Source organism: Chelon labrosus, assembly GCF_963514085.1.
Source record: "Chelon labrosus genome assembly, chromosome: 10".
Taxonomy (NCBI): Eukaryota; Metazoa; Chordata; class Actinopteri; order Mugiliformes; family Mugilidae; genus Chelon; species Chelon labrosus.
This window is the reverse complement of record NC_140360.1, coordinates 9,671,105-9,698,960: the sequence shown is the minus strand read 5'-3', so window position 1 is coordinate 9,698,960 and position 27,856 is coordinate 9,671,105. Positions and strand designations below refer to the sequence as shown.

Below are 27,856 nucleotides of genomic sequence, written 5' to 3'. Positions count from 1 at the left end.
GCTGTTAAATACTGTCTCTTATCCACACATTTGGAAATGCAGCCCTATATATGATCAAACAACAAAATAGACTCTGACATGCCTGGAATATCACCAGTGGCTGTTTGTTTGAGAGCGGATGCTTCCCTTTTAATCAAACTGCGTCTGTTGCTGTGCCTGCCGCTCCGGTCTCGGCTCTTTGAGCGCGTTGTACTAGTGCCATCTGTTGATATGCGCCTGTACTCACACCGCGCCGCAGTTCTTTGGGTTCCCTTGGTGTCTGTTCTGTCATAATTTATGTATAATCTTCATGCTACATTTCTCTGATAGTGTATTTTAGACTAAGACAAAACTCCAGCTGGATTTTGATTCGTTTTATTTGTCTGTTTCAGGCTCCATAGCCATGGGAGCAGCAGCAGCCCCGGGATCCTCGGCATTGCCCTTCGCCAACCTCGCGGCCCTGATCCTCACAGCCAGAACAATACTATGACAAACATCTGCAGGAACCGTGCTTATTAAGAGGAGGGACGGCAGGTCAGAGGCAACAAGGGGCTGACGGCCACATTTGCACCTGCTTCCCTTCCTCCCCTACCCTACTGCGTCTCTCCTCTCCACAAAGATCTCTTTCGGGGGGAAAGTTCTTTCCCTCCTCCTTTCTAAAGTAGTGCTACAAAGGAGAAAGGAAGCGCCTCTTTAAGTGGAAGGACACTACGCCTGAACTGCGGTCTCTTTGAAGCAGTTTCTTTTTTTCCTCCTCTCCTGTTCTCGTACGGCTCTCACCTTGGAGGCCACAATGCGATGTGTACTGTATATGTTTTCATTATTGGACTGTGCAGGCTCTCTTACACGGATACGTACTCTATGTGCAGCTGGACTCTCTTTTGGAGTGATGAGACTGGCACTTGAATATTTAAGTTGTATTTAAGCTTTTCCTCGAGACAGGAAGTCATTTCCGTGCTCTTTTTGGGAAATGACTTTGGGAAACCTCCTGCTTTGCCTAAGAAGCAACACTAACTGTCACTAAAAAACAAAAAAAGCAAATAATAAAAAAAAAATAACGGGGAGCTAAGCGTCATTGCTTTGAAATCAACAAGAATTTGAGACCTTTGTAACTTTGCCTGGATTTTATTCGTGCTTTTACATTACATCCAAACCTCAGAGTTGCCAAGAAACTGATGGGAACCAAAGGAACGGAGCAACAGGGAGGGACGGGGCAACATTTCAAAACCTGTTGTATCATTGTGAGAAAACGCAGCGTGTACTTCTCCCCAGTATGGCTTCCAATGTAAACAGCAGACATGTGTTGATTAATAATTGATGTCTTTCCTTCCTCTTTCATCCGTGATAAGCGTATAACAGAGGCACGCTGAGCTGAATCGTTGTACACCGTATGTCTGAAATCCTCAGGTCCCAACTGAGCCTTAAGTCCTATGATTCTAATCCATGTTGTTTGAGCTTTTATTTATTTTCCTTCTCGGTTTATCCATGTTGTATTTGGGCTCACTCATAATACCGTTTTAAGGCCACACTTCTGAGCGTTTTCGGCTCAAGCGCAACGTCTTTTGACGTCCTCCATGATGAGCATTGTGGCGCAGTAAGTGGCGGTGGTTGCTTACTTTTCTAACATGGCTTACTACAAAATAGGGACGTGTTTTACTGTCAGCTGCTGTTTGGCATGAGATCGATCGGTGTCTGTGCGTACGCTGCTTAGGGTGTCTGAATGGATCAACCTGCTTTTAATAAACATAATGCCATTTTACTCATTTCTTTCTTTCTTCCGTGTCGGGCGAGTTTGTGTGCTTGAAGATTTAAGACATCTAAAAGAGGCCTGAAAAGGTTAAATGACTTACTGGTCCGTTCATGAATTTTCAACACATAAATGATTTTCCTTTGAAGGCCGGGTTAGTGTTGGGGGGGGGGGGGGGGTAGAGTTATGTATGAGCTTGCAAGCTTAAATGTAAAGAGTTTAGTCTAACTGCAGATCAGTGTCACACTAAGAAATGAATGGTGAGAGCTGAGCAGAAAAGACCATGAAAACCTGAACAACCTACTAAACACAGATTTATGACTTTGCCTGCTGTCCAGTGAATGTTTTTATTTACATCGATCAGGCATAACATTATGACCACCTTCCTAATATTATCTTGGTCTCCTTTGTGCCTCCAAAACAGTTGTGACTCATCAGAGAATGGACATGGGCCTCCTGAGGGTGTCCTGTGGTGTCTGGTAACCGAATGTTGTTAGTGGGGGGACTTTGGGTCCTATGGGTTGAGGGGAGGGGCCTCTGTGGATCCTCCCACAGATACTTGATCAGTTTGGGATCTAGTGAGCCAGGTGCCTTTTTGAGTTGTTCCTAAAGTGTTTTTGTGTGTGCATGTGTCAAGGAGTGTCATTGCTATTGGGTGGGGGTACCTGGTCTGGTCTAGGTGGGTGTCACATGTCTAAGTGACATCCACATGAATGTCAGGTCCAAAGGTTTCCCAGCAGAACATTGAATTGTCACAAGATGGTTAATGTTATTCACTTCTCCTTGGTTTTAATGTTGTGGCAGATTGGCGTAAGTCAACCTGAAAAAAAAAAAGCTTGCATTTGTGGAATAAATTATAAAAGCTGAGGGAGATAAAGAGTCTGAAACTCTGCAGCTTAACCAAACACCGCAGCCCATTTCACTTCACTTCTCATTTATTTTTGGATATTCTAGCTCGCGTCGGGTCATTTTGCAGTGCTCTGTTCAATTAAAGATGAGGGCTTCCAAATTCAGAGTGTACATATTAAAAGCGACTGTGTTCTTTTTTTAAGCAAATCAAGATTTCTGCCATTACTCACAAATCTGTACAAGACAAGGTAAACATCTCTGAGAGTTTTTCTTTTTTGTGATGTCGCAATCATCTTCACACATGTAGAGTGGCATATTAATGCTAAATTATTCCATGCTATATGCTGTATCTACACAACTGAGATCTGTGACGCTTCTTCAGCAGGGTGTGAGTTGCGTTTTAAGTTTGAACGCTACCACACTTAAGCTATATAGCTTTGTCCTCCAGGAAATCATTTTCCAAGCAGTTCAGATACTGATGTACAACATTATATTTTTTTGTGTTATGTTAAATACAGATCATGTGTAAGCGTATGTCTGACTCCATTCTCGTAGCTGCAAGATTCATTTACTGCGTGGAAACAGCCTAATAGGTGAGTGTGTTTCCATCATAGCGAGACAAACAAGTCATGTTATCTCTACTAATACCTTCCTTTTCTCAGCAAACTCAAAGGGACTTCATAAAAGAACACACAACTATTGATCTCATTATTATTTCATGATTAGAAAATACAGCGGCAGCACTCGATTACCGTCTTTAAAGACGGATATATACACACCTGCCAGCCATAATGATAAGACAAACATATGAGACGTGCTACAGAGATCAAACAGAGGGATTCCCTTCTCATCTTGTTTCTTTTCTTTTTTTCTCTCTTCTTTATTCATTTCGGAAGGAATGCGAGTACAATGTACAGCAAAGACACAGCACCAAGCAATGGAGCGCAGCAGAGCAGAAGAGAGGAAGCTGAAGAGGAGGAGGAGGAGGAGGAGGAGGAGGAGGAGGAGGAGGAGGAGGAGGAGGAGGAGGAGAGCTCTGTACAGATAGACCAGGGTTAGGTTTAAAGGTCAGCCAGAGGACGTCCGATCAGACTTCGGCACCAGGTGTCTCAGCCACAGCCAGGTGTCTGCGATTAATCACAGTCTGCTTGTTACCGGTCAGACTTCCAGAAAGAAGGCCTGTTCTTTACAGAGGGAGGTAAGTTTGACGTTACAGCTTGATCAAAGCCAGATTTGGATAATTTTTTCCCCTTTAGTGAAGGATGAGGAGGAGGATTTCAGCTGTGTGTACTCGACGTCGTTGCAAAGCTCGCTTCTTTTAGGTAACTGGTGCCCCCTTGGTGCACACCGAGCCCACGGCCATCAACTACTTTACATCTTCACAATCCAACAAACAGCACCAAATATACAGTACGAGGGATGCATGGCTGCATTATTATTATTTCTTTTTTTTTTTTTATCTGCTTCTTTGCCACCTTCCAGTTTGACACCCACATCCATGACTAATCTTCACTTTAAAGGATTTGGAACCAAAGTCTGAAACACAACAGGAGCTACACTACACATGTGAACATTGATTGGAAAGTTTAGTGTCCGAAAGCCAAAGTTATACCTCAGTGATACCATCATAAACCTGACATGACCGTTTTTTAGTTTTTTTTAAACATTGCTTTTATCAATCGGATGATGTTTTTCTGCTGCATGTATTGATTTATATATAAAATATGAGTTTTGAAAAGATTAATTTAGTTTTTTTAAAGACACCATAATGAAAGGGAAACACTGCCATGCCAAGTTTATGCATTTGACTTTCCGGCACTTTTATACTTAAAAGTAGATTAGTTAATATAAAGTTATTCCATTACAAAACCAGGTTTGTACAATTTGACTGCTACCTTAATTGGCACATTACATGTCTATGGCATATTTCTAACGTTCATGTACCAAACCACACACAGCTAAAAGTTAAGAGATGCTTCTCCTACTGGACATTTTACGTATTTATAACACTGTACCTCACATGGAAGAGTACTGGAGTAGCTCCGGTGCATAATACCGTTTCAGCAAGGCATCTTCAAAGACGGCAGCCATCCGTGTGTAGGCTCGACGGGCTTGCTTTAAATGTCTTCACTGGCGAATTAGGTCAAAACACGTTGATATGTTGAGATATATTGAGCAGGGTTAGAAATGAAAGTGTTTGCTGGTCGTAACAAACTATCGTCAGTGTACCGTGTGCTTGATATTTCCCACATTTTCTCATGAATACACTTCATTTCCTTTCAGGAAGCTCAATTTCCTTTTTTTAGCATGCCCTGCTTCAGATTGTGAATAATTCAGCCTCTACATCTTTTATGATTTTTCAGTGTTTCTCTCATGATCCGTCTTTCTTATGAGTTAATATTCATTATACTCAATTACAGTCCAATAATGCAAGATATGATCATGCAAACGTTATCTCAAATACTACTTTTAGTGATGCAGAGGCCCGTTCTCAGGAGACTTGGACGAGGGCGTGAGCCGGCCCTGCGTTTCTTCTTACTACACAAAGTGGTATAATATCCAGCTGAGCTCGTAAAGCGTATCTAAAGAGGAGGGAGACCAGGCTCGTTCTGAAACATCAGCATGCTCAGAAACATCATTGCCACTCGTTGAATAAATACGACGCTGCGTATTAAGACACAGATGCGCACCCTTGCATACTTGCCACCCACACGCCAAGGTTAAACAAATTAAACGATATTAAAATACTAAGAGTGATACAGGGGGAAGAATAGTGATCAGTCTAGCTGGAAAAAACACTTTCCTCATTGTTCAGTGTGAGAGAATTTCTTCTGTAAACCCCCTGCTTCGCTGGATGCTTTAAGGGTACATGTGTAAAAGGATTATTTTACTCATTAACAAAGTGTAACCACACACATTACGTTTTTTTTTTTCGTTTTTTTTTTCAGCACACACAGCAGGAATCAGATGGTTTCTTGTAAATGAGTACACACACTCCTATTCCTAATTTCCCAAATGATACTTTTCGCGTAGGATGCGTATGTGATTCATGGCCTTGGATTATTCCACAGAGAATGAGTGTGCAGATTATCTAAACAAACCCCGTCTGCATTAATTCCCTTTTGAGGAATACTTAAAGCAAGTGACTTGAAGCAGAGACCTGAGAGGTTTTGCAGGGGAATTTAGTCGGATTATGTCTTTTTGTCGATGCAGATAGATGTTTGGTGGCGTGTTATCGCCCGATCAAAGACCACGAATGACGAAAACCACTCCACTGAACGCGAGTGATGCCGTCAGTGAAATGCTCGAGTGAAAATAAAAACTGCTTGAAAGGTTCAGCGTACAACTGGCTCCATCGGAGTGCCACTGGCAGTAGTCTCATCAGTTGGGATAGTGGGTGGCAATATCAGGTTGGGTACTGACGCTTCTGGTCCAAAGGGGGGCGCTCTCGTTTCAGGAAAATCAGGACTGCGGAGAGAACAAAGAGAAGAGAGTCGACCATAAATCCCTCAACCTTCAAAGGAGATAAGAGGAGGCTAAATCGTGACCGTGCGCTAACGTTTGGAGTCGGGAGGGCACCTGTACCTCTGATGCACCGTGTCGATCCTCGGTGGACGATTCCGTTTCCCTGACGACGACTGCCTTGGTCACCTGCATGTCTGGGTGCTGCTGCTTGGCCTCCTGTATTGCAATAGCCAGAGCCTGCAACAGGAGGGAATGAAAGAACATTTTGTACAACTTTTCTGCGTTTTACAGCCACACACTGAATTCCACTTCCTTTTAGAAGTTTACCACCAGGGAGACAATTTCCGACAATGCAATAACCATAGATTTTTCATTCATACATTCATCTTCTGTAACCGCTTGTCCTGTGAAGGGTCACGGGGGGGGGGGGGGGGGGGGGGGGGGGGGGGGGTGCATATCCCAGCTGTCATCGGAGGCGGGGTACACCCTGGACAGATCGCCAGTCTATCTCAGGGCTAACACACGGACACAGACAGACAACCATTCACACTCACACCTACGGCCAATTTAGAATCACCAATGAACCTAATAAAGCTGGAGTACCTGGAACCTTCTGGCTGTGAGGCATCAGTGCTAACCACCATCCCACTGTGGCAACCACAGATTACGTGGACAGTAAATTCCATCATTTTCAGAAGATTTTCTTTACCACTTTGTTTCTTCACATAATGTATTTGTTCAGTGTCTGAAAGAATCAAAGGCTTACATTCTGTCCCCCCCCCCCCCCCCCCCCCCCGTCTTCTGTGCTGCTCTGTCTTTTCGGTGAGTAGCTGGTAGCTGTGTTTACATGGACTAATTACAGAAATAAAAACCCATTTGGAATAAAATGGATTGGACTGGAATTTTGAAGGAAAGTGGTGGTACAACCTTTAAAAGAGGAAATTATAATAACCATTTAAACGCTTCAACTAACCGTATCTCTCTGATTGGAATGAATATATTCTGTCTGCACATGTTCTCCCCACGTGGGGTAAACATCGGGTGAAGTATGAAGTTTCTAGGAGGGGCAGAACAAAGCAGGAAACGATGTTTGCAACACTGCTGAAGATATGAATCTGTCTTGGTCATCTCATTCTACTGAAAAACTAATAATAATAATATAATATTCAGATTTCCATACATATTATTTAGTGTCCATGTAAACAATTAAGTTGTAATCTCTAACCAGAATGATTTTGATTAGGCTGAAAAATACATAGTCCAAGCTGACTCTTCCTCACTTCCTGACTCTGCTCCAACTCGCCCACCTGTGGTTTATCAGTTCATCACGAGCATGTCAGTACGTCAGCCTGGACTTCTCCAGACTTCACCGCCCTGTTCCGTCACCTGCAGCGGCAGCCAGACGCCCTCAGGCCAAAGCCGTGGTCTTAAATCTCGAAGACACTGAAAAATTTACAAATCGTATTTCTCCTCGCGCCTCGGTGTGCCAGCCTCTTCTCATCGGTTGCCAGCTAACCAGCCTCACCAGCCTGCCCGCCTGCCCACTCTGCTGTCTCAGCCTTTGTTCCACGGCAGCCTCTTTGATTCCTTTGTTCAGCATATTCTCCAACTCAGACCTGAGTTGTGCAATAAATCTTTGAACGCATCCTCCCGCGTTTGTGTTCTGCATTTGGCTCTTTTGTTTTACATAAAGCCATAACATAAAACGCCTTATGGGTACAAACTTAAAGTCTTATCTATAAAGATCCAACTATAAAAGTTTTAAAGCAATTATTTGTACAAGTAACAACATTAAAACATTGCTCAACATTGATTTCAGCTCACCTGTTCTTGGTCCACATCGTCATCTCCTGTGATTATGATCCTCTTCTCGATCCTGGTCTCTGAATATCCACCTTTCACCGTCTGCAACACACAATAGAATACAATACAATATTCCTCCCATTTAGAATAGATAAGCTGCATTTTATAAAAACACTGTATTTGTAATTATAAATGAAATTGGGGGCTTTATAGGTTTTACTTCTCTACCTTCGTGACATGAGTGGTTGCTGAGGTAACATTTTCAGTGACGAGGATAGGCGACCCCGACGCCTCCCTGCCCTTGTGCACCTGAGAGAGGAGCACAGCGGGAAACGTTAGTAAAACACTCTAAACACACACATGCATGCGTCACTATAGAGTAAAAGACAAGCAGATATTACTCTTTGATATTTTATAACATCCAGTCAGGCTCAAATATTCATGAATTAATGTCTCTGTAAGTAGGTTTAAACCCCGGAGAGCAGGAAGGAGTGTGCCGCAGGTTGAGTTAAAATTGGAGAAGGTCCTCCTGCCGTTACTCACCGGGGATACGCTCTGTCTCGTGGAGTAAGAAACTTCACTTAGGCCGGTGAGTCCGTGATCCTGAAAGAGGCCAATCACGTTACAGCTTGTGACACAGAGCTGACACGCATGAAGTTTTCGCATCGCTATTTCTCAGTGAAACACTTAATTAATTAACCTGATCTGTGAACTCCACGATAGTTGTGGTGACCTCTGACCCGTTGGGCTGAGTCTCCGTCCTGACGTCGGTCTTCCTCACCGCTGGCGTGGGCATGACGTCGCTGGCCTCCCTGCTCAGTGGTGTGACGGCGGAGACGCGACCGGCTTCCCTGTGAGACGGATCTCTGTCCACTGAAGACGACACCGGCACTGACCTCTTTGGTTTTTTAGGGACTACAGGCTTAAGAGAAGAATGAGACAAGTTTTAGTTTTTAGGTATAAAATATGTGAGCTTGAGAATCATTTGTTTTTTCATTTCTACAGATTTGCAGAAATGAACAAAAGAGCTCAGAAAGAAAAAGACAAACTTAAGAACTTATGATGTAACGTGCAGATGGAAAATCTCTTAAGGTCAGTGCTTAAGAGAAAGATTGAGTCTTTCAAATAAGTTCATATCAGTACAACAATAGTCTTTTGTCATTTACCTTCTTTACAGTTTAATAAATAACTTAAAAACACTTCACCTGCCTGCAGGCTTTATTTCCCTCTAGTGTATTAAAGGTATATTTTTTGTTCCATTCAAATCCAAAACCTCAACCCATTTTAACAACAAGCACTACAAAACGCACCGCAGTCAGTGGCAAACACTTCAGGTGTGATCACACCTCGATTAGATTTCTCTCGTTTGAACCACAGCGGAGACGTTGTCGCTGTTCAATTTGTGTCTGATTCATTCTCGGTGACGCCGAGCAACTACTGCACAGGCAAAACAAAAACTTGCACGAACTCATCAACAGCTCGCTTCGGTGGCCCCGTCATCCATCACACACTGTGTTGGAAACTTGGGGCAGCACAAAGAGGGTGTTATTAGGTGTTGTGGGAGGAGGGGCTGAGAAGAGAAGATGGAAAAAAACAGCCCCGCTTCCTGTTGTTTTGGCAAAACACTTCACACTTTCCCTAATTTATTTTTCATGTGCGTTTAATTGATACCACGTGGAGAGGACGGTTAAAAAAACACGTTGCTATATTGTGGTACATTCAGATCACACTGGCACCCGTGTTGACCTGAACTCTAGTTTGAAAGACAGATCCAAGATTCATATTTCAGGCACCTAAAAACAGCAGTTTTTATTCCTTGCCTGTAAAAAAAAAATCTGAGATTAATCTTCTGTGTGCTTCAAACACAGCTGATACAAAAACTGTAGTCTACCTGCACATCGGGCCGTTTGATCTCTGGTCGGGGTTCTTCAGCCTGGACATGTTTGGCTGCTGGGGGGCTGCTGCTGGCTCCTCTGGACAAGGGAGCTGACACTAAGGGAGGAGGCGGTTCATAGGGGCTGTGCTGCTGGAGCAAGTCGATGCCGAGGCACAGACCCACGTCGGGCGACAGTTCCCTGTCTCCCAACTCCGACATACCCCTGGAGAACTCCTCCATGCCCGTGTGCAGGTCTGTGAGGACGGTGAAATCCACTTCGGCCTCTAGGCTGGACGTAGAGCTGACGGTGATGCTGGAACACTTGCGCTCGATGCCCAGGTGGGTTTCCTTCAGGTACAGGATCTCGTGGTCCTGGTCGTCCTCTGATACGGAGCCCAGACGTCTCTCCCATGGTTCCCCCTACAGAGAAGGAGACTGATAATGAATTCCCAGAGGTTGACTTATCTTATCATGTGTATGTATGGCCTGTTTACTGATCCTAATTTTGAATCGGATTTTGTGTGACCCTGTCTGGTTTTCCTTGTGTTTCCTATTTTTATTTCATAAAGTTCCTCCTTGGTGTTTCTTGTCTTGCTTTACTTCCTGTGTTTTTCTCTTTTAATTGTTGGATTGGTTTGCTCCGCCCTCATTGGTTTCACCTGTGTCTCGTCTGTCCACCTGCCTGTATATCTAGTCCTGCCTTCCCCATTGTTCTCTGTCAAATTGTCTGTGATGTTACCTTGGTTGTCTGACTGTTCCCAAGTTCTTGTTTTGGTCCTTACCTGTTTTTGGATTACCATCCCTGCAGTGCATTTTGTTCCTGTTTTGAGTTCCTAATCCTGCCTCCCCTTTGTCCCCTGCACTTTATTGACCAGGCTGTGTTAGCCGTTTAATATATTCCGCGTTGAGTTATGGCGGTGTCACGTCTAGACGCCGCCGTTAAATACCTAGTTGTCGTGTGTTTGCTCATTTCCAAAAGTTTGGTTGGATAACAAGTAAGAGGAGTTGAGGGATGACTCACTAAAGCTTCGTTGAGAGGCTCCTCATGAATTGCAGGTGTGGGTGGTGTCTCCTGTGGAAAAGAACAACAAACGACAAGCATGCATTAATATAAAACTTATTATGTATGTGTCAGTTCATTGAAATGCAGCCATAAATCATGATACCTCTCTATAGTTAATGTATGTGAAAATATCAGAAAAGGGTTATTTTTCTGTTTAACATAGCTGATAAAAAAAAAATTAATTGTCAGATTTGTTTTCTACACACAGCTGTTTTAATTGCTTTTGCACCAGGAGGAAAATTTTACTTTTAAAATTAACACAGTGTATTCAGACACTACTCAGACTCCAGAGAGGAAGGCTGCTGTGAGAAGCATGCAGATATAGTGTATATTTCACAGGTTGACATCATTAAAAATGACTGCAAGTGCAGGGGTAATGCCATGCACCGAAAGGTTCGATTTTTCAAAATCTCTTCGAGGGAAAAGGTATTCATACCCGGCATATGAATGCCTGAGCCCTGGAGAGGTTTGGCAGCTCTGCAGCCTGTGATTACATCTAAGCCTTTTTCATTTTCTGCTGCTGCTACAGAGGTGCCAAGGTAGAACATTTGGTTCAAATGCCCTTCTCAGCCATGTACAAAAAGGATTTGAATTATGTGAAAAAGGAGGTTTCAAAGAAAAATGGTGGGAAGGTCTTGCACTCCTTGCAACACCAGCCACCGTTACTCTGTGAGGATGTTGGAAGGAGAGACCTGGTGTTAACGTGAAGTTGAGGTGGGATAAAAAGGGACGCCTGAAGCTTAAGCAATGGGAACTTTGCTTAAAGGCCCACAGCGTTTCTGAAATGGCCAAGCAGATGTCAAGCTTTGCAGAGGGGAAGAAGGGAAAGCGAAATGCTCTCGGAGAGTGGAGGGGGAGTGGGGCCATGGACGTGAACTGAGTCGGTCAATGATGCGATGCGGACGAACGTGAACTTGTGTTTTCTCATACACAGCCAGATGGGTTCTGAGGTATATGCGTGACTTATTTTTGTTTTTAGATGGTAAAAACAAGATTTGCACGACATCGCCTGAAGCTCATGCAATGTTCTACTTTCCGATGATTGACAAACAGGCTGGGGGGTGCGGGGGGCAGGTGGTTTACCGCTTGCTTCCTCTTGGCTGTTTCTTGGCTGGGCGTCTTGTAGTGAATGTGGCTGTTGTCCATGTTGCTCTGTCTGTCTCTGGACCACTGCGTTTTCAGCGGGAGGGTGCGAGGGGGAGCTGTTGGAACCTTGGAGGGAAACTCTGAGAGGTTTTGAAAATGTTCTTCATGTAGGAAGCCTCCTCTCATCCAGTGGCCTTGCCCTGTTTTGTCTCTGAGTTCTTGCTGTGCAAACAACTCATTCTTAATGTGTTGATGTAGTTGAGATTGCTGCTGATGCAACGGCGTAGATTCACCGTGGCATTTGGCGGTGGCCGTGTTTTCCTTCACGACATCTGTGGCGGACTGGAATACAGCGCTATCATCCGGTCTCCTTACGGACTCAAAGGAAGATTTTGTCATCTGTACATCCCCAGCCGCACCTTTGTCAGGCTGGCTTTGAGTTAGAGGGTCTACAGCATCTTTGTTCTCTTTATTCAAAGACTTTTTTGATCGCTGTGGCTTGAGAGGAACTATTTTGGTGACTTCTGAGTGTGAGCTCCCAATTTTGTTGCAATCTTTCTCTCCCATGGGGCTCTTGTCTTTCAGTTTCCAAGCCTCCATATGTCTCGCTCCAGTCTCAAATCTGGCCCTGTTGTCCTTTGGGAAAGAATCCACTGGAGCTTTAAAATTCTTGGGTCTCTCTTGACGCTCATACTGACGGTGCCAGCTTTCACCGGTCTGTTTGACAGGTGGAGAGCCATATCCATTTTCTAATACAGAACCATGATGCCCATTAGTTGCCACGGCATCATGCATAGGGATTATGGAGATGTCTGTTTCCTGTTTTGGAGATGCCCCAAGTCTAGTTCTCGAGGACTCCCAGGGCGTTTGGCAATTATTCGTATTTTCCTCAGTCCGCGATGTCACCATAAGCGCATCCCTAGGCATTGGAGAAGTCTTACTCTTTTCCATTTTAGAGTAACTGTCCAATGTTCCTTCATAAGCATCACCGGTCGCCTATGTTGACATAGAGTAGACAGTTGCATTAGCCTAACTCGATAAAGTGCTCTCCGTTTGAGATATCATTGTAACCCCCACATCATTACTGTAAAAATTAGTTAAAAAAAAACAATGATTGACTAGGCGACGTATTACTGTGCACACACTGATGCACTTCACAATGTTTCCTTCTCGTCCATCTGCTCAATGGAATCACTATTTTGATGCGAAGAATAGATAGAATAGGCTAGGACCAGGACAACATGTTTAGATAATAGGAAAATAATGGTAGCGTAATATAACTTGTACATAGGGTCTCATTCTTACTGATTTCCGCTCAGGCGTTCCTCCAGGTGGGGTAGTTGAGGAGAGGCGTTTCTCTCTCTGCGCCATCTTGCTGTTAGGCTGCCTCAAAGCCCTCTTGAGCTCGTTGATGCTGGCCTGGTGCTTCTGTATGACGTCCTCGGGCTTATCCAAGAACTGCTGCTCACACGGTGGAGGGGAACGTCAAGAGAGAAGATTTATGTGGGTTAAAATCCCGCTCATATATCCATTTCAAGTCACAGATGTTGCTGCGATTGAACTAGATGTGAACTAAAGTTGAAGGTGAAGGTTTTTCATATAAATCTCTTAATCTAACTCTGTTCTGATGAGGGGGTGCGGTGCATGATTTTCTTTAAGGTCTTAATTATTAGAAGAAACAGAACACAAAGCCTGGGCTAATTCAGATTTGTATATATTCACTGATCAATGGCTATTACTGCATTTTTGTTTTCAAATTCAAATTTAACTTATGCACCAAATGATTAAAAAATAGGAATACAAGTTCCATTGCTGATGGCATAAACTGTTACCTAACATTAAGTTGCAAATAAGACAACACAGGACACCTGGTGAGTGTCAACACACAGCACATGCCAAAAAGAGAGCGGACAAGCAGTACCTCCTGTTTGGGCCGAAGGGTGACCAGATCCTTGTCCAACAGATGAGGTGTGGGGCAAAGTGAGATGAAGTGAAGGGTTTTTGAGCAAAGCAGGAGGTTTGTTTGTTTTTTTGGAGGGGATGGGGGGATAGAACAGATGCGTGCAGAGACAAAGAGGTAAAATGCTGCAGGTGAGTCAAAAAGGCAGGCGGCCATACCGACAAAACAGAAACACTTGACACCATTGGGGGCTTTGGACTGAGACTGTTAAGCCGTTTAATGTTCTGCCAAGAAGACAGGGACAATCCATTCCAGTGGCAGCCAAGTGATAATTAATGCAGTCGTATATTGACTTAACTTAAGCGTTTGGAGGAAGATTATTCCCATACTTCTTCATCCAAAACCACAAAAAGGATGAGTCCATTAAGTGGCTAATGTAAGGTCAAGTGTACTGCGTGCATAGGAATAACACACAACTACAAGTATATATCTATCAAGCCACTTTTGCAGTTTAAAGTGATTTCTGATACAATAAGGAAGTAGATTTTCTGGAGCACTGGGAGATTTGAACAACTGGGGAACTACCAATTTCCTGAATCATCAACAGTGCTTAGGGGCCATCTGTTTACCCTGCTAAGAATAGTCAATCCATATAATGCCACACAGGGACACTGTTAAAGATGCATGCTGCTGAATATGTTTTTTCGACTGAACAGAAGAAGCTTTTCCCATCAGGGAAAGCAACTCTAGGTAAGATCTAAATATTTATTCAAATCTAACGCGAATTTCAACCAAAACTATCCCCCACTAGACAGAAAGTAAAGAAAACAGAGTAAAAAGAGCCTGAATAACTGAATATATTCCTTGTCTATTCTTCTGAAGACCAGTTCATGCTTTTTCCGTGGATTATACTAAGTGGAATCCAGGAAATCGTGATATGAAAAGCAATAACATTTCCATCACAGACAAACAATAAGTAAAAATGACAGGTCGTGCTTAACAGAGACGGACTACGAGGGCATGACCTTAAACAACCAAAACCACATAGACAAACATGACGGTCCAGTGCCAAAATACCTCCGGCTTTGAGTCTACAGGCGAGCCTGCCTCCTCACCCTGCAGGAGTGGACAAGGTAGAGGACAGACACGTAAGAGAGAGAGAGAGAGAGAGAAAGAGCAAAGGTTAGCAAAGAGTGTTAACATTACAGGAGCAAGAGGAGAAGATGGTCAGTTAGAAGCAGGGTGCTGGGTTAGAAAAATATCATCAGCAGCGAAGAGGTCAAGTTAGAATTTGAAAGGCGATTAAACAAATATTGAGGAAAGAGGACTCATACTGAGAGGTCGTTTAAGTACAGAGACAAGCAGAAAGTAGGGGAAATTAGGCCAAGACGAGAAAAACGGAGGCAGTGATTACAGGGATGCTAGGCAGAGAGATGAAGAGTGTTAAGTTCATGAGGGATTCTTCTTACTAGGTTGCTGAAAGTGCAGTGTACATTTTTAAAGGAACCAAATATCAGTGGCAACATTTCAGTTAGGGGTTGATGTAATTTACACTGTCGACTGAGCGCTCATCTTCTCAACGATGAAATGTCATTCACGTGTACCATGTATAACCTTTATCTCATAACTATACACAACGTTAAAGAGTGTATTGCCTCATCTTGTACCTTGAGCTCCAAGGTCTTGGTGGGAGTTGACATGCGGGCACCCATTGTATGCCTCTCGTCGTGGCCTTCATGCTGCTCCATTTCCTGATCTGTATACTGGTCCTGGTCCTGGTCCTGATAGTGATAGTGATACTGATCGTGGTCCAGATCCAGGCTGCCCTCTTGGTCCAGGTCTTCCCTGGACATGAACTGCGTGCGTTCACTGGAGCTGCGCTGGGACAGCTGGTCCATGCTGTCACCCAGAGCTGAAGCTGGTAAATTACAAGGGGATCACAACAATCCAGCGTTAAAGCTTTTAAATAGCATGATCTACTGCACAGTGTTCGACAGCATAAACATAAAGTCCCAAATTCATTTGCATTTCTGTTTTTTCCAAAGAAATTCAGGAACAGATGCGAGATTTGCTGAGCACTCCCTTCACTGTGAAGGGAAATCCAAAGGAGACGTATGTTCTTCATTCATAAGTTTCTATTTATTGAGCGGTCCCTTGTCTGAGGATCTGGAGCCAAGTTATTGCCTCCCAACAGAAATCAGGAAGCATTAGCCAACCCTCCGTGTGGACAGTGAAATAGTCTGTGGTCTCACCTCCATCAATGCTTCTGGGCAGAAGGTACCGCTTGCTAACGGACCGATCAAACTGCGGCGCAGGCCTGTCAATCAGAGCGCTGGCCTGTCTTGTCTGGGCCTGGGTCCGCCCGCTGTAGCGGAACTTGGAGCCAATCACCAGGAAGCCCTTGGGAGGTGGCTCCGGGGAGACCAGCCTGCAAGGAAGGTTCAGTTTATGTAAATCTACCCCAGACACCTGGCATGGCTTTACTTTACAGATTTACATGAGTTCTTTATATTTTCACAGAAAGCTGACGAGAAAGATAAGTTTATTAATATCCATATGTGTAGTTTGATACTGTGGGATATGCTTTTAGTTACTTTCTAGATTAGTTAGATGGGAAAAGATTGACTGTGCATCAAAAACAACATTAAAAACACCTCTAAAGAAAGTTACAGAATAAGCATGTGCAGCATGAGCGTCGCTTGAAGGATATTGTAGATCTACCATGCAGAGGTGTAACGGTACATGCAGGGTTCAGTGACTGCAGTGCGGAGAAAGTGCATCTGTCTGTGTACTTCTGAGTATCAAGTCCTACCTGAAGAAGGTGTGGTGCTCAATGCAGACCTTCCACAGTCGCTTCGAGGCCCGGTGGTTGGGCAGCTTGAAGCCTATGGTGCTCTCAAACTGTTCATACTGAGTGAACGAGGGAAGGGAGTGGAGGTGGTGGAGGGATGGAGGGAGGTGAAGAAGAAGAAGAAGAAGAAGAGGAGAGTGAAGGAAGCAAGTGCGGGGAGAGACTGAGCGGTCGGCGGCAGGGTGAATTGTGTTTACTCGGCGGCAATGGAAAAATCGATGTTATTCTGTTTACTCGTAGAAATGTATTCTTGCATCTCCTGCTGCCGTGTCAGGTAAATTTTCCACCTCTAACCAACCCATAAATTAGTTGTTCACGCATGCACTCCATCAGATGTTTAGCGGCGCGAACAGGAGAGAATGCTTTCAAATCAATATGTTATTAGCAATATAACAGGTATTTAAACGTTAGGCGTTCAGCTCACTCTAACCCTTTGTTCCACACAAAAATCCTGCTGGGACACTTTACAATAAAAGGGCTTTGAAACACAATATTGACCTTTCAGGCAAATCTGAAGCGACAGCTGACTCAGAGGATAGATCAGCAGAAGAAAATTTATGCACAGAAAGGCCTTGGCGTTCACTATGAAGATGTCAATGTCAGTTTAACAGTGGGTATAATAAAGAAAGGAGAAATCATAATAATTTTGGGAAGTCGATAAGCAGAGACGTGCGGAGTGCAGCTGCAAAACTTGCAAGTAAAGCCTTAGATGAAAATGCAAATCCTCATGACTGGTGGCTAATCGCACAGACGAAGAGTGTAGGAGAGCAGGAATGAAAGCACGACCTACCAGCCCAATCTTTAAGAGTCGTATCTCTGGGGTTATAAATAATTTTACTCTCTGCACTTGTCACATGCTTCTCAGCAGATAAATCTCAGAAGTTACACTTTTATCAAACCATGAAATGACTATTTATGCCGCTTGGGCGAGTCAAGAGAGGCAATGATGTAATTTTAACAACTGTGAAACCATGAAATAGAAATGCGAAGTTGGCTCTTTACCAAATGATCTTCTATTCTCCTTGCTTTGGGTTTGCCAGTGTGACTATGGGCTACTCTGGAGGGGTTGTGCGTGCCGTAATTGTGCAGTGGACTCCTACCGAGCTGAGCAAAATGCTAAAGAAAGCGACAATTTACCTCTCCAGGGCGGATCTTGATGTAGAAGTTGCTTCTTTTATAGGAGATCTTAAGGATTTTGGGCCAGGCGAAGCGATTGATTCGGAGGCGGTCTCGGTAGATGAGAAGACCGTTGGCGCTCACGCCGAGCATTATGTCAATGCCTTCTGAATCCTGGTGAACACAGGCATAAAGTGTAGGATTAGTATAAAAACCACAAAAAGATCTTTAATAATCAGAGGGACAATACAGACCTTAGCGTGATGTAGGTCCACTCCATACATTGAGAGCTTCTTTGCATTTTCTAGAAAGTTCACCTCTGCCTCCGCTGGACTCATTCCCCTACAGCACAAAAGAAGCTTCATTATTATTTTGAATCAAAAACACCGGCGTCCTCTTGGCATTCACCTCGATTATATTCTCTGTGACCTGTAGTTACGGTGCAGCTCCATCACCCTCTCCTCCAGCTCTCGGGTCTGGTTGGGGGCAAAGTGGAACTCGCTGACGTAGTCGGGGCCGTGCTCCTCGGGCTCGTAGTCTCCCAGCTCGGCCTGGACGGTGTAGGAACCCAGAAGGGCGTGGGTGACAAACGAGCACGGGAGACGACCTGATAGGATGTCGTCCCTCAGCTGCAGGCACAAGTAGTACCTGGAGAAACAGAACAGGAGGAGGAGGAGGCAAAGCAGAGATGCTGCTAACTGTGGGATACATTATAGGATTATCTCATCTTATCAATGTTATCCAAAAAACAAAACAGAAGCGATCATTCATGGCTGTTTTGAGATTTTAACGATGCCAGCAACATGGCTCTAGGTTGTTGTGGAAACTTAACTCTTCCGCTTCCTTAAGAACAGAGATAGATTCTGGTGAGAAACACAGAGACTGGATGCATTCAGTATCTTTTACAGTTTTATTGCAGGAGGAGAGAAGATGAGAGACGGTGAGAGAATCAGAGCCTGCTGCGTCTCTGGCTTTTACGCAGAAGTAGCAGTACTTATAGGTTAATCTAAACGGAGGAAGGGCAAGCTCCAACAGTGCCATATATGGAGTTATTTTTCACTTGAGATGGTTACTAGGTGTTAATCATGTCTTCCTATCTTGTCTCTCCTGAGAGTTATGGCACGTGCATGGAAGAGATCACACACCTTTCTCTATATGCTCCCACAGAACTATACTTATCTAAAAGAGAATACAGGATAAATAAGGATATGAGACGATATAGTGGTAAATTTCCATTACAAGGTGTTGTTCTGCTTGTCAGTACGCTGATACACTAAACTAAAACGGTGAATAGGGTAAATACTGATCAACACGTTGTCATTCTAAGGATGCTAGCATGAATTGATTTAACCCGACTCGCTGTTGCGAAGGTAAAGTCTTGAATGTAGACTTGTAACACGTCTGGTTCACTTCAAAATGTGCACATTTGCTTATTGCTTTGCTCATTGACTTGTTATTATATGTTTTTTTTATATATATACATTCACTTGCCACCTCATTAGATACACCACTAAAAACAAATTCTAATTTAATGGTCCTGCACCAGATCTTAGCCTCATGACTCTTCTAATGTTCACTTAACCTCCTGAGACCCGAGCTTTTGTTTGCTGTACATTTATTATTTGGGATTAGTAGGACCTAAGAATTATAAAAACTAAGCATCATCTTTAAACAGGAAGTTGTTTTTGAAAAAAAATAAATAAATAAAATTATGTCCTCATATGTGGACATGGGGATTGTTTCACTGTATATTACGATCATCAATGTGTAACAAAATGTAAAACTGTTCATTTTAATACCTGGACATGGCTGAGCAAAGACAGAATTGCAAACAATGAAGTCCCAATGTCCTCAAACAAGTACTTGCAGAATTTGCGTGTCATATCAAACTAGAAAAGTTAATAAGCATAAATAAACAAGTTTCAATTGTAACATTTGATGAGGTTCTGTCCCGTGATCGGCTGTAGAATTAATCTGCTATCATACTTTTATACCGACTAGTGTATCGACCCTTTGCTACCACTGGATGAAAGACAAAAGAGTCTTCCAAGTTTAAATGAAGCAGAATAAGTTGCCACAAACCTAAAACTTAATGTCCCCATATGAGGACACAGGGTCTCAGGAGGTTAATGCTGAAACAGCATCAGAAAGGTTGCAATTCAAATGGATGATCATTTTAGAGGATGTAGTTTGTAGTGCTGTTAAACTGGATATTAAAGTATTCCCGTTATTTATCCTAGCCCACTGACTAAAATGTGGTTGTCAAAATAACAGAAACACATCGAGCAAGTCAAGCAATTCTTGTTAATGTTTCTTTTATATAATATTTATATTATATAATATATATTTTTTCTAATATATATATTTTTACTTTAATTTTATTTATTTATTTATTTTTAAATTTGTCTATAAAATGTGACTTGACAGTAACAAAAAATGATCGTCCTCATAAGCTTATAAAAGTTCGTCATAAGAAACACCTGTCCTGATGTCGCCAACATGGCGGACGAGGACCGTCTTGAAGCTGAAGGAGATTCGTGATGCTACCATAAATGTTAGCGAGCTGTTTTTGTCTGTCGCACACCATCGGGGAAGCCTGCGTGTATTCGCTGTACAATTCGGTAAAGTTTTACTCTTCACTTGGACCAGAAATGTACGGAAGAACTTCTTCGAGACTCCGAGGAAAAATTGGAAAAGGCAACCATTACCTGCGGGACTGAGAGGACAGGTGACCGCTCAGTGAGTGAGTAACGTGTGTCTTCTAACGCTATGAGGCTTAAACAAGCGCGTTTTGCGTGTTTTTATGTTGTTTTTACTGTGTTGTAGTACACACCGGGTTTTAAAATATCCACCTTCATCGAGCTGGGGCAGGTTTCGTAAAGATTCTTGAACATTACAACGTCGGCGCGCAATGCATCGTGGTAAACGTAGGCATCGCAAAAAAAAAAAATTAATAATAATGTGTGAGTGCTTATATATTACCTTTAATTTACCAAAATTACCATCACAGCTGATTAAACATCCTCATAAATAGTGGCAAATAAGCCAAGCATTATTTGGACGGCCCTCATGATACTTGTTTATTCTAGGCATGATGATGTACAGTGAGAAGACAGATTGCCAGCTTGTCTACATTTTCTTAACTGCAGTTTCATTTAAACAAATTTATTCCTTGGTTCTACTATTGTTTATAATATAGCTATGGCTGTTTATCTGCTAAATCCATCCCATTATTTATTATTTAACTGGAGGAGTGTTGAGCTTGCTGCATTGGGTACCCTGCCTTTGCTGCTGTGTCCTTTGTCCAACTTCTGCCAAAACAAGACATCCTTGGGACAAGTAAATGGCTTCAAACTACCCAGACACCCTAAGTTTTGTTTTTCATTTTATCCTTTTGTTGTCGTCACATCTACCTGGTGATGTCTTCAATGAGGACAGATGGGTCCGGAGGGTAGAACTTGACAGAAAACCCCAAAACCCAGGCACCAACTGTGAACAAACCGGCAGCAAGGTTATTTTGAGAAGGATTTCTTACATTAAAATACCGCATGTGTGTGGATAGAGTGTGTGAGACCACCATACTTACTCCGAATTTGCTTCTTAATCTCTTTGGAAGGATCCAACCAATTCTGATAAAGAAACACACAATCCCCTTTGAGAAATTCGGCCACAGCCAAATCATCCACATTCACATTTTTAAGAACCCTCTTTAAGTACTGCACCTCTAAATCCATTCCCCAGTTAAAAACCTAATGTGTTGAGGGCTTCTATGAACACTGAAAGCGCCAAAACTGTCGCTATAAATGCCCGTCGAATCCAGCCCCGTCTGCTTAATGTCACTCCAGCTTTCATGGCGCACACTGCATGCCCCGTGCACCACTTTTAAAGGCCATACTGTCTAATCACATTTGAAAATCTTAAAGGCCATGCATGCCAGTCTTGGGCAACAAGTGGTTAGGCACAGTTAAAAGGGCAGCCGGGGTTTCACTGCTCCAAAACACCCGGAGAAACAATCCAGATAAATGGGCTGTTTGGCTGAAAGTGTCCGGTTGACATTTGCTGTGAAGTCTGTGACAAAGTCGGCGTGAAACTGTGAATAATCTATTAAAAGCATGAAATATATTTAGCAAGCATAAAAATAGCGATTGCTCAGGACACTTTGTTTGTTAATCTCTATATGATGGCATGATTATGAAACCTTGGACAGATTTTAAGTTAATATCACTGTAAAAAAAATAAATAAATCACCACATAGAGCTTTAATAAACATCCAGTGCACATGCTGTCTCTTGGACTTCATATCAACTGAATTAGGGCCGTTTCTAACCGAGGACCACGTCGGTGTCCTATGTTTGGGGTTAATTGCAGCTGCATTTGGCCCCTGAGCTTCAGTTACACATTTCAGGAGGAGAAAAAGTGCATAAATACACATCTCTAAGTAACTAAATACTAATGCGTCTGTGCCTGTGTGTGTGTATGTGTTTGTGTTAATGTGCTTCTGACCTTGGTGTTGTCCGTGTCCTGGAAAGTCAGGCCAAAGTAGTCCCTCTCCAGCAGGTTCAGATGGCCACACACCATGTCCAGCAGGGTCTGGCCCTTGGCAAATTTCTGTCACACACACACAAAAACGCATGCGGGCAAACGTGTAAGTACACACGGCGAGTGGGAGGGCGAAAAGTTGCAGGTTCAGGTGGTATGAATATCACATGCTGCTTAAAGGATAGAGTGTAATAATGCAGTTTAATAAGATGGGTGAGACTTTGGGGGGATATTGTAGCTAATGCTTAAGTCCCTTGCTGCAGTGATACTGATTTGGTTTGAAATCTTTCCTCCTTCTCCCTCTGTCAATATCTACACTCAATGTAAAATGCATAACGGGAAATAAAAAAATAACTGGATACGCTTTCATTATAAACTGACTTTGTCCTTGTTTCTTATCACGAAGGAGTCAGAAAGTACCAGTGCCATAAAAATCTGTGATCTGAGAGATGCTCCCAGCCTGTCCTCCCCCTGTTGACTGGGAGGAGCTGTAGCTACTCTTTATGCCTATAAAAGGGGAGGAATAGGATCTCGCATCAGTGGCGTTTCAACAGACCACACCCATTTCAAGCCAGCCCTTCAGGGAAGAAATCAAGGCCTCTGTGGGTTGCACAGACGGCCTTGGCAAAATGTTATTTCCACACACACACACACACACACACACACGGTCGCGCAGGCACACGCACACACACACTCCAGATTCTCCATCTCCTAGGGAAACCTGGCTCCTATGGCGACAAGGCAACCAAGCAGCTGTTACCATGGAAACAGAAGTAATAGGTCCCTTCTGCATGTATGTGTGCCCTCTCACTCTCTCTATCTCCGGTTACTACGAGGCCACCACAAGCCTTTGTTCGGCTCCTGAGAGAAACGCTGGCAGTTCGGTCGGCGTAACTTTTAAAAATTTTAAGAAGGGAAATTAATTAACCATTACAAAGTAATCTGTCTCTCTCTCGGTCACATAAATAATAATTTAGATCCTGCAGCACTGAGGCTGTCATGTGTGAAGCAGTTGGGGGAATAATAATGCTGATTAGCAGACAGAGGGTACAGTCAGAGATTTTAAAAAAAAAAATCTTTTGTGTGTGTGTGTGTGTGGCACGCGTATTGAATTTTTCCAACGAAATGAAATTGCAACACACATCTCAGGTGGCAACCCGAGCATGACGACCAATTCGAGAGCCGCTGATGAGATTTTGTTGTCGCTCCAATTGGATCCAATCGCGTATCCGTAACTCGTTCTGTGGTGTCATTGTGTTAGGAGCCATTTGGTGCAATTCTAGAAATCCATTTTGATGATAGCCTCACCCATGCAAACAAGATGAGGATAGACAGCGCGCGCGTTAATGGCCGGCCAATGGGACAATCTGCCTTACTTCAACTAATGCAAGTGGGAGGAATAGTGCTATAGAGTCATGTCGCTGGAGGAAAATGGTAAATGTAATGTTGTAAGCTGGTGTAGCGTCTACAGCGGGATCTAACAGCGCAGCTTTGCAGTGTTTTGCAGCTTAAGTTTGCAGCCTGTGTTATAGCCGGGATAAACAAAACCTTAGAACAGCCTTCTAAGTCGTTATACCATTCCATTTATTGGCACAAACACTGTGAACAATAAACGTCAAGCAGGCGCTCTAGCAACATTATGAGCTGTGGTGCACAACATGTGCCACCAGGGGTCAGGCATGATGCAACCGGCTGGCTGAACAGGCTGACGGCCAAGCTGGCAAAGATGGTAGCCACCTTTGGTTTTATGCATGCATTAAGGAGATTCATCTGTGGTGGGACACACATTTATTTATTTTCCTGGAGATTAGGATTCCTATAGTGGGGTTGTCTTATATTTGAGATGAGTAACCGTAGCGATACATTTGCAAAGTTGGAAACCTGCTTGTTCTGCAGTCGTTTTTCCATTTGTTAATCCCATTTCACGTTTTTTTTTTTTCTTTAAATGACATTATTAATGTCACTGAACACAGGAACACCACCAGACTTTCCGATGTGCAACCGACCTGACCCGATAAGTTGATGGTGTAGCCAACAGGCTGAATTATTTCAACTTTGATAATTGAAATTATGTCCATCATTTTCCGGTCGGTTCTAAATAATGCAATCACCATGAATCTGTACAAGCTGATAAGTGGCAAATGGAACAGTTGTAGATTTCAGACAAACAATCGCGGAACAGGCTGCACAGTTTGTGGTGTTGTGGCCAAACCCTGTCACTACAACTTGCACATTAATCACACAAAACACACTTTTACCCACACTCAGTCACTGGAAAATTTGGTAGATTTACAAACCTCTACAACAAAATTATGAGGTTTTGATCCATTTGATACCAGTTTCGGAAATAAAATGGAAAGTCTGTAATTTAAGAGCCTGCAGGAAGTCAGTTGAACTCAGTTAATGGGAATCTCAGCCTGTCGGGCTCCCAACGTGCTCAAAATGCTGAAGCATACGGAACATAATTTTATATGAACAGCTGAAACGCCACTTTGTTATTCAGTATCCAGTTCTTCTTAATACATCCATGTTTTAAACACTTGTGACTACGATTAGCCAAAGGTTGTGCTATTTGGTCAAAAACCTGACTCTAAAATCAATGTGGACTGACTAAAACTATAACTCCGTATTTAGTATATGTCTTGCCCACCATTCGCATCTTGCATAATAGAATGGAGATCAGTAATTTAATGTTCAAAGAAATGGACCTAGGGAGATAACAACTCTCCTAAACATTTTATGTACACAGGCTTGTACATTTGGTTTTATCAACCAAATGCTGTTAATCTGTGTCACTAGTTGGCGAGTGTTGTGCCAATCCAAGCTGGGGAAATGTCCAAAATATCTCCTCACACGTGGACTCTAACAGTCTTCTACAAAGAGGGTGTTGCATTAACGGTTGTTAGTAGCCTTAGTGTTAGGCTAGCTGGTGTTTTCACGTCTGTTTATTATTAGAGAAAATGATTCTCATGTTCAAGATTCTGAGAGGAGAGAGAGTGCAATAACGGAAGTAGAAAAGAATTTAATTTAGCAAGACTTCCCAGACCAAGCAAGGGGTGTTAGACAGCACTGTAGGTGGCCACAACGATGCTTCAACTACCACTAAGAAAACTACACTGCAGAGCTGGAAAGCTGGAAAGCAAAATTTCATAACAAATAGAAATAAAGACTGCATTAATTTACCTTATCTTAATGTCACCCTAAAACTTGAATTTATTTAAATTCCTATATTGAACTGTGCTAATTCATCACAGAAATTAGGATTACAGGAGCTGAAGCAGTTTTCCAGTTCCTAGATTACCAAAAGAAAGACAGTGCAGTCCCTTTGTTCTATTCAACTGACAGCATAGACAAGCTGGGTCCTTTGATGTCGGGCAGTCTAGAAGTTAGAGGAACCATCCTTCAGTCAGACGGGTCAGGTTGTGCTCCAGTATTGACAAAAATACGTTCTGAAGTTGCTATGACACCATTTGAACCTTCAGAGACTCGGGCTCTTTGCACTCCGACACCCGCTCTAGAGCAGTTAGTGGAGAGGTTGTGTGGGGATGCATTTTAGATGAGTGCAGTCATAATGGGAAGGAATTATGCAGAATAAAGTGATTTTTATCATCCTTTCAGCTGTTTCAAAGGGAGGCAGAGCGAGGTCTCAGCTTCATGAATCTTTCATTTGGTTTTAATATATAAACCTCATGATCACATCAACTTCACATTTGTGGAGCTGGTGGTTTGAACTTTGAATGTATGCGGCGCACTGTGGACTGTAGGTTTAATGCCTTTATACCATGCATACATACACACCCTCATTGATTATTGACAATTCAATGTTCTTCTGGAAAACTTTCAGACCTGGCATTCGTGTGGATTTTACTTAGAAGTGAAGCACCCACCTAGACCAGACTAGGCAAGCCCACCCAATATCAATGACACTCCTTGATGGCAGCAGCCATCCCCAGCAGGATGCAGCCTGACACAGCCACGCACACAAAAACAGTTTAGGAACAACTAAAGAAAAAAGGCAAAAGGTGTTGATCTGGCCTCCAAATTCACTAGATCCCAAACTTAACTGATTTGTTTTGAATAGTAACTTGTAGTTACTTTTCATTCATTCATTCATTCATTCATCTTCTGTACCCGCTTATTCCTGTTAAGGGTCGCGGGGGTCTGCTGGAGCCTATCCCAGCTGTCATCGGGCAAGAGGCGGGGTTACACCCTGGACAGGCCGCCAGTCCATCGCAGGGCCAACACAGAGACAGACAACCATTCACACTCACATTCACACCTACGGCCAATTTATAATCACCAATTAACGTAATTAGCATGTCTTTGGATGGTGGGAGGAAGCCGGAGTACCCGGAGAGAACCCACGTAGACACAGGGAGAACAAACTCCACACAGAAAGGCCCATTTGGCCCATGGATTCGAACCCGGGATGTAGTTACTTGATAGAAACTAATTTTACTGCACAAATGATCATCACAAGCATTTTAAAGATATTTCTAACAGGTGGTTTAGGCTGCTGCGTCAATTTGATGTCGTAGCTACGGCGACAGCGCAGAACATGCCCAGACCCTAACGTGGTAGCTGACCTGCACCTCCCCAGAAATGTAACCACACACCGCGGCGACGCAGACCGCAAACGCTGAGATTGGTCCACTTGGTAGTAGCGTGTTTCTGCTTTAGTTTTTCTGGTTGCTTCTCCACCGCCGCTATTATCGAATTGATTGTTTCAGATCAATAAAGATGGAAAACATCGAGGAGGAGGGTTGGAGATACAAACATTTGTATGACTCGTCTTTTGGCGAAATTTTCAGTCGCCATTGTTGAAAATGAAGCAGGAAGTAGAAACAAAAATTAACCCGACTGACAAAAAAGACTCTTTGCCGACTGGCGCTGGAAGTGTTTTACAGAGCAAGCCAGACTGACAAGCAAGTATAAATGGCTATGTGCGTAGGTTACGCCGTCTGTGTCCTGCACTGCAGTACTCTAAAAGAGCCTTAACACCTGAATAAGGCACCTTACAAACTGTGTTTCTGGTGCGCACTGAACTCTGATATTTCAGTGTTCAGCAGCTGAACTCTGAAATATCAGCACAGAATATAATGACTTCAGTAAAGCAGTCCCCAGATGGCTCTGCCTCTCTAATAAATGTGAAACTCACAAGCTTGTGTGGTTAACCGGCAAAAATGCAACAGAACGCAAAAAAATGAACTTTTTATGGGTTGCGCCTGTGTAGAAAATTCTGTTTCGCCAAAGTGTAAGTACTTAAAATATGGGTACAAAGGTCTCCCAGGATTTTATTTAAAAAGCCACATGCCTTTTTAAAACATTTGGCTTTTCTGTGGTGGCCTGAAAGCGGTGAAGTACTTTAGTAGTTTGGCTTTGGTGTTAAGGACTGGACAATGTAAATACACTGAGCCCGGTCAATATCTATAGTGTTGTAAGCCAAACGTCAATAGGAGCATCCGGCTGCTACCCTGCTTTTTATCAGCGAGGCCTGTTTGCTCAGTGGACATCATGACTCAAATTAAAGTAATGATTTCACTGCGTTCATCATTCTGTCCCCGCGTGCATTGTACTTGTGG

General features: G+C 43.2%; 2 protein-coding genes across 2 annotated transcripts in view; one reads left to right on the top strand and one right to left on the bottom strand.

Moving 5' to 3' along the window:
* cntn3a.1 (contactin 3a, tandem duplicate 1) overlaps positions 1-1,709 on the top strand; it is an 88,572-nt gene extending 86,863 nt beyond the window's left edge. The window contains exon 23 of the mRNA XM_084554317.1: positions 372-1,709. Within this exon, the coding sequence (XP_084410443.1) occupies positions 372-469 (98 nt within the window). The 3' untranslated portion in view covers positions 470-1,709. The remainder of the gene's footprint in view (positions 1-371) is intronic.
* Positions 1,710-5,475: 3,766 nt separating this feature from the next.
* LOC311494825 (band 4.1-like protein 1) overlaps positions 5,476-27,856 on the bottom strand; it is a 40,487-nt gene continuing 18,106 nt past the window's right edge. Inside the window, exons 4-24 of the mRNA XM_084554063.1 lie at positions 22,239-22,343; positions 21,322-21,364; positions 21,149-21,224; positions 18,165-18,383; positions 17,990-18,077; positions 17,757-17,909; positions 16,581-16,678; positions 16,021-16,196; positions 15,436-15,686; positions 14,846-14,884; positions 13,790-13,819; positions 13,174-13,329; positions 11,866-12,864; positions 10,741-10,791; positions 9,735-10,139; positions 8,544-8,765; positions 8,387-8,446; positions 8,072-8,152; positions 7,865-7,945; positions 6,161-6,277; positions 5,476-6,043 (exon numbers count right to left, since the gene is read on the bottom strand). Coding sequence (XP_084410189.1) covers positions 6,038-6,043; positions 6,161-6,277; positions 7,865-7,945; positions 8,072-8,152; positions 8,387-8,446; positions 8,544-8,765; positions 9,735-10,139; positions 10,741-10,791; positions 11,866-12,864; positions 13,174-13,329; positions 13,790-13,819; positions 14,846-14,884; positions 15,436-15,686; positions 16,021-16,196; positions 16,581-16,678; positions 17,757-17,909; positions 17,990-18,077; positions 18,165-18,383; positions 21,149-21,224; positions 21,322-21,364; positions 22,239-22,343 — 3,456 coding nt within the window. The 3' untranslated portion in view covers positions 5,476-6,037. The remainder of the gene's footprint in view (positions 6,044-6,160; positions 6,278-7,864; positions 7,946-8,071; positions 8,153-8,386; positions 8,447-8,543; positions 8,766-9,734; positions 10,140-10,740; positions 10,792-11,865; positions 12,865-13,173; positions 13,330-13,789; positions 13,820-14,845; positions 14,885-15,435; positions 15,687-16,020; positions 16,197-16,580; positions 16,679-17,756; positions 17,910-17,989; positions 18,078-18,164; positions 18,384-21,148; positions 21,225-21,321; positions 21,365-22,238; positions 22,344-27,856) is intronic.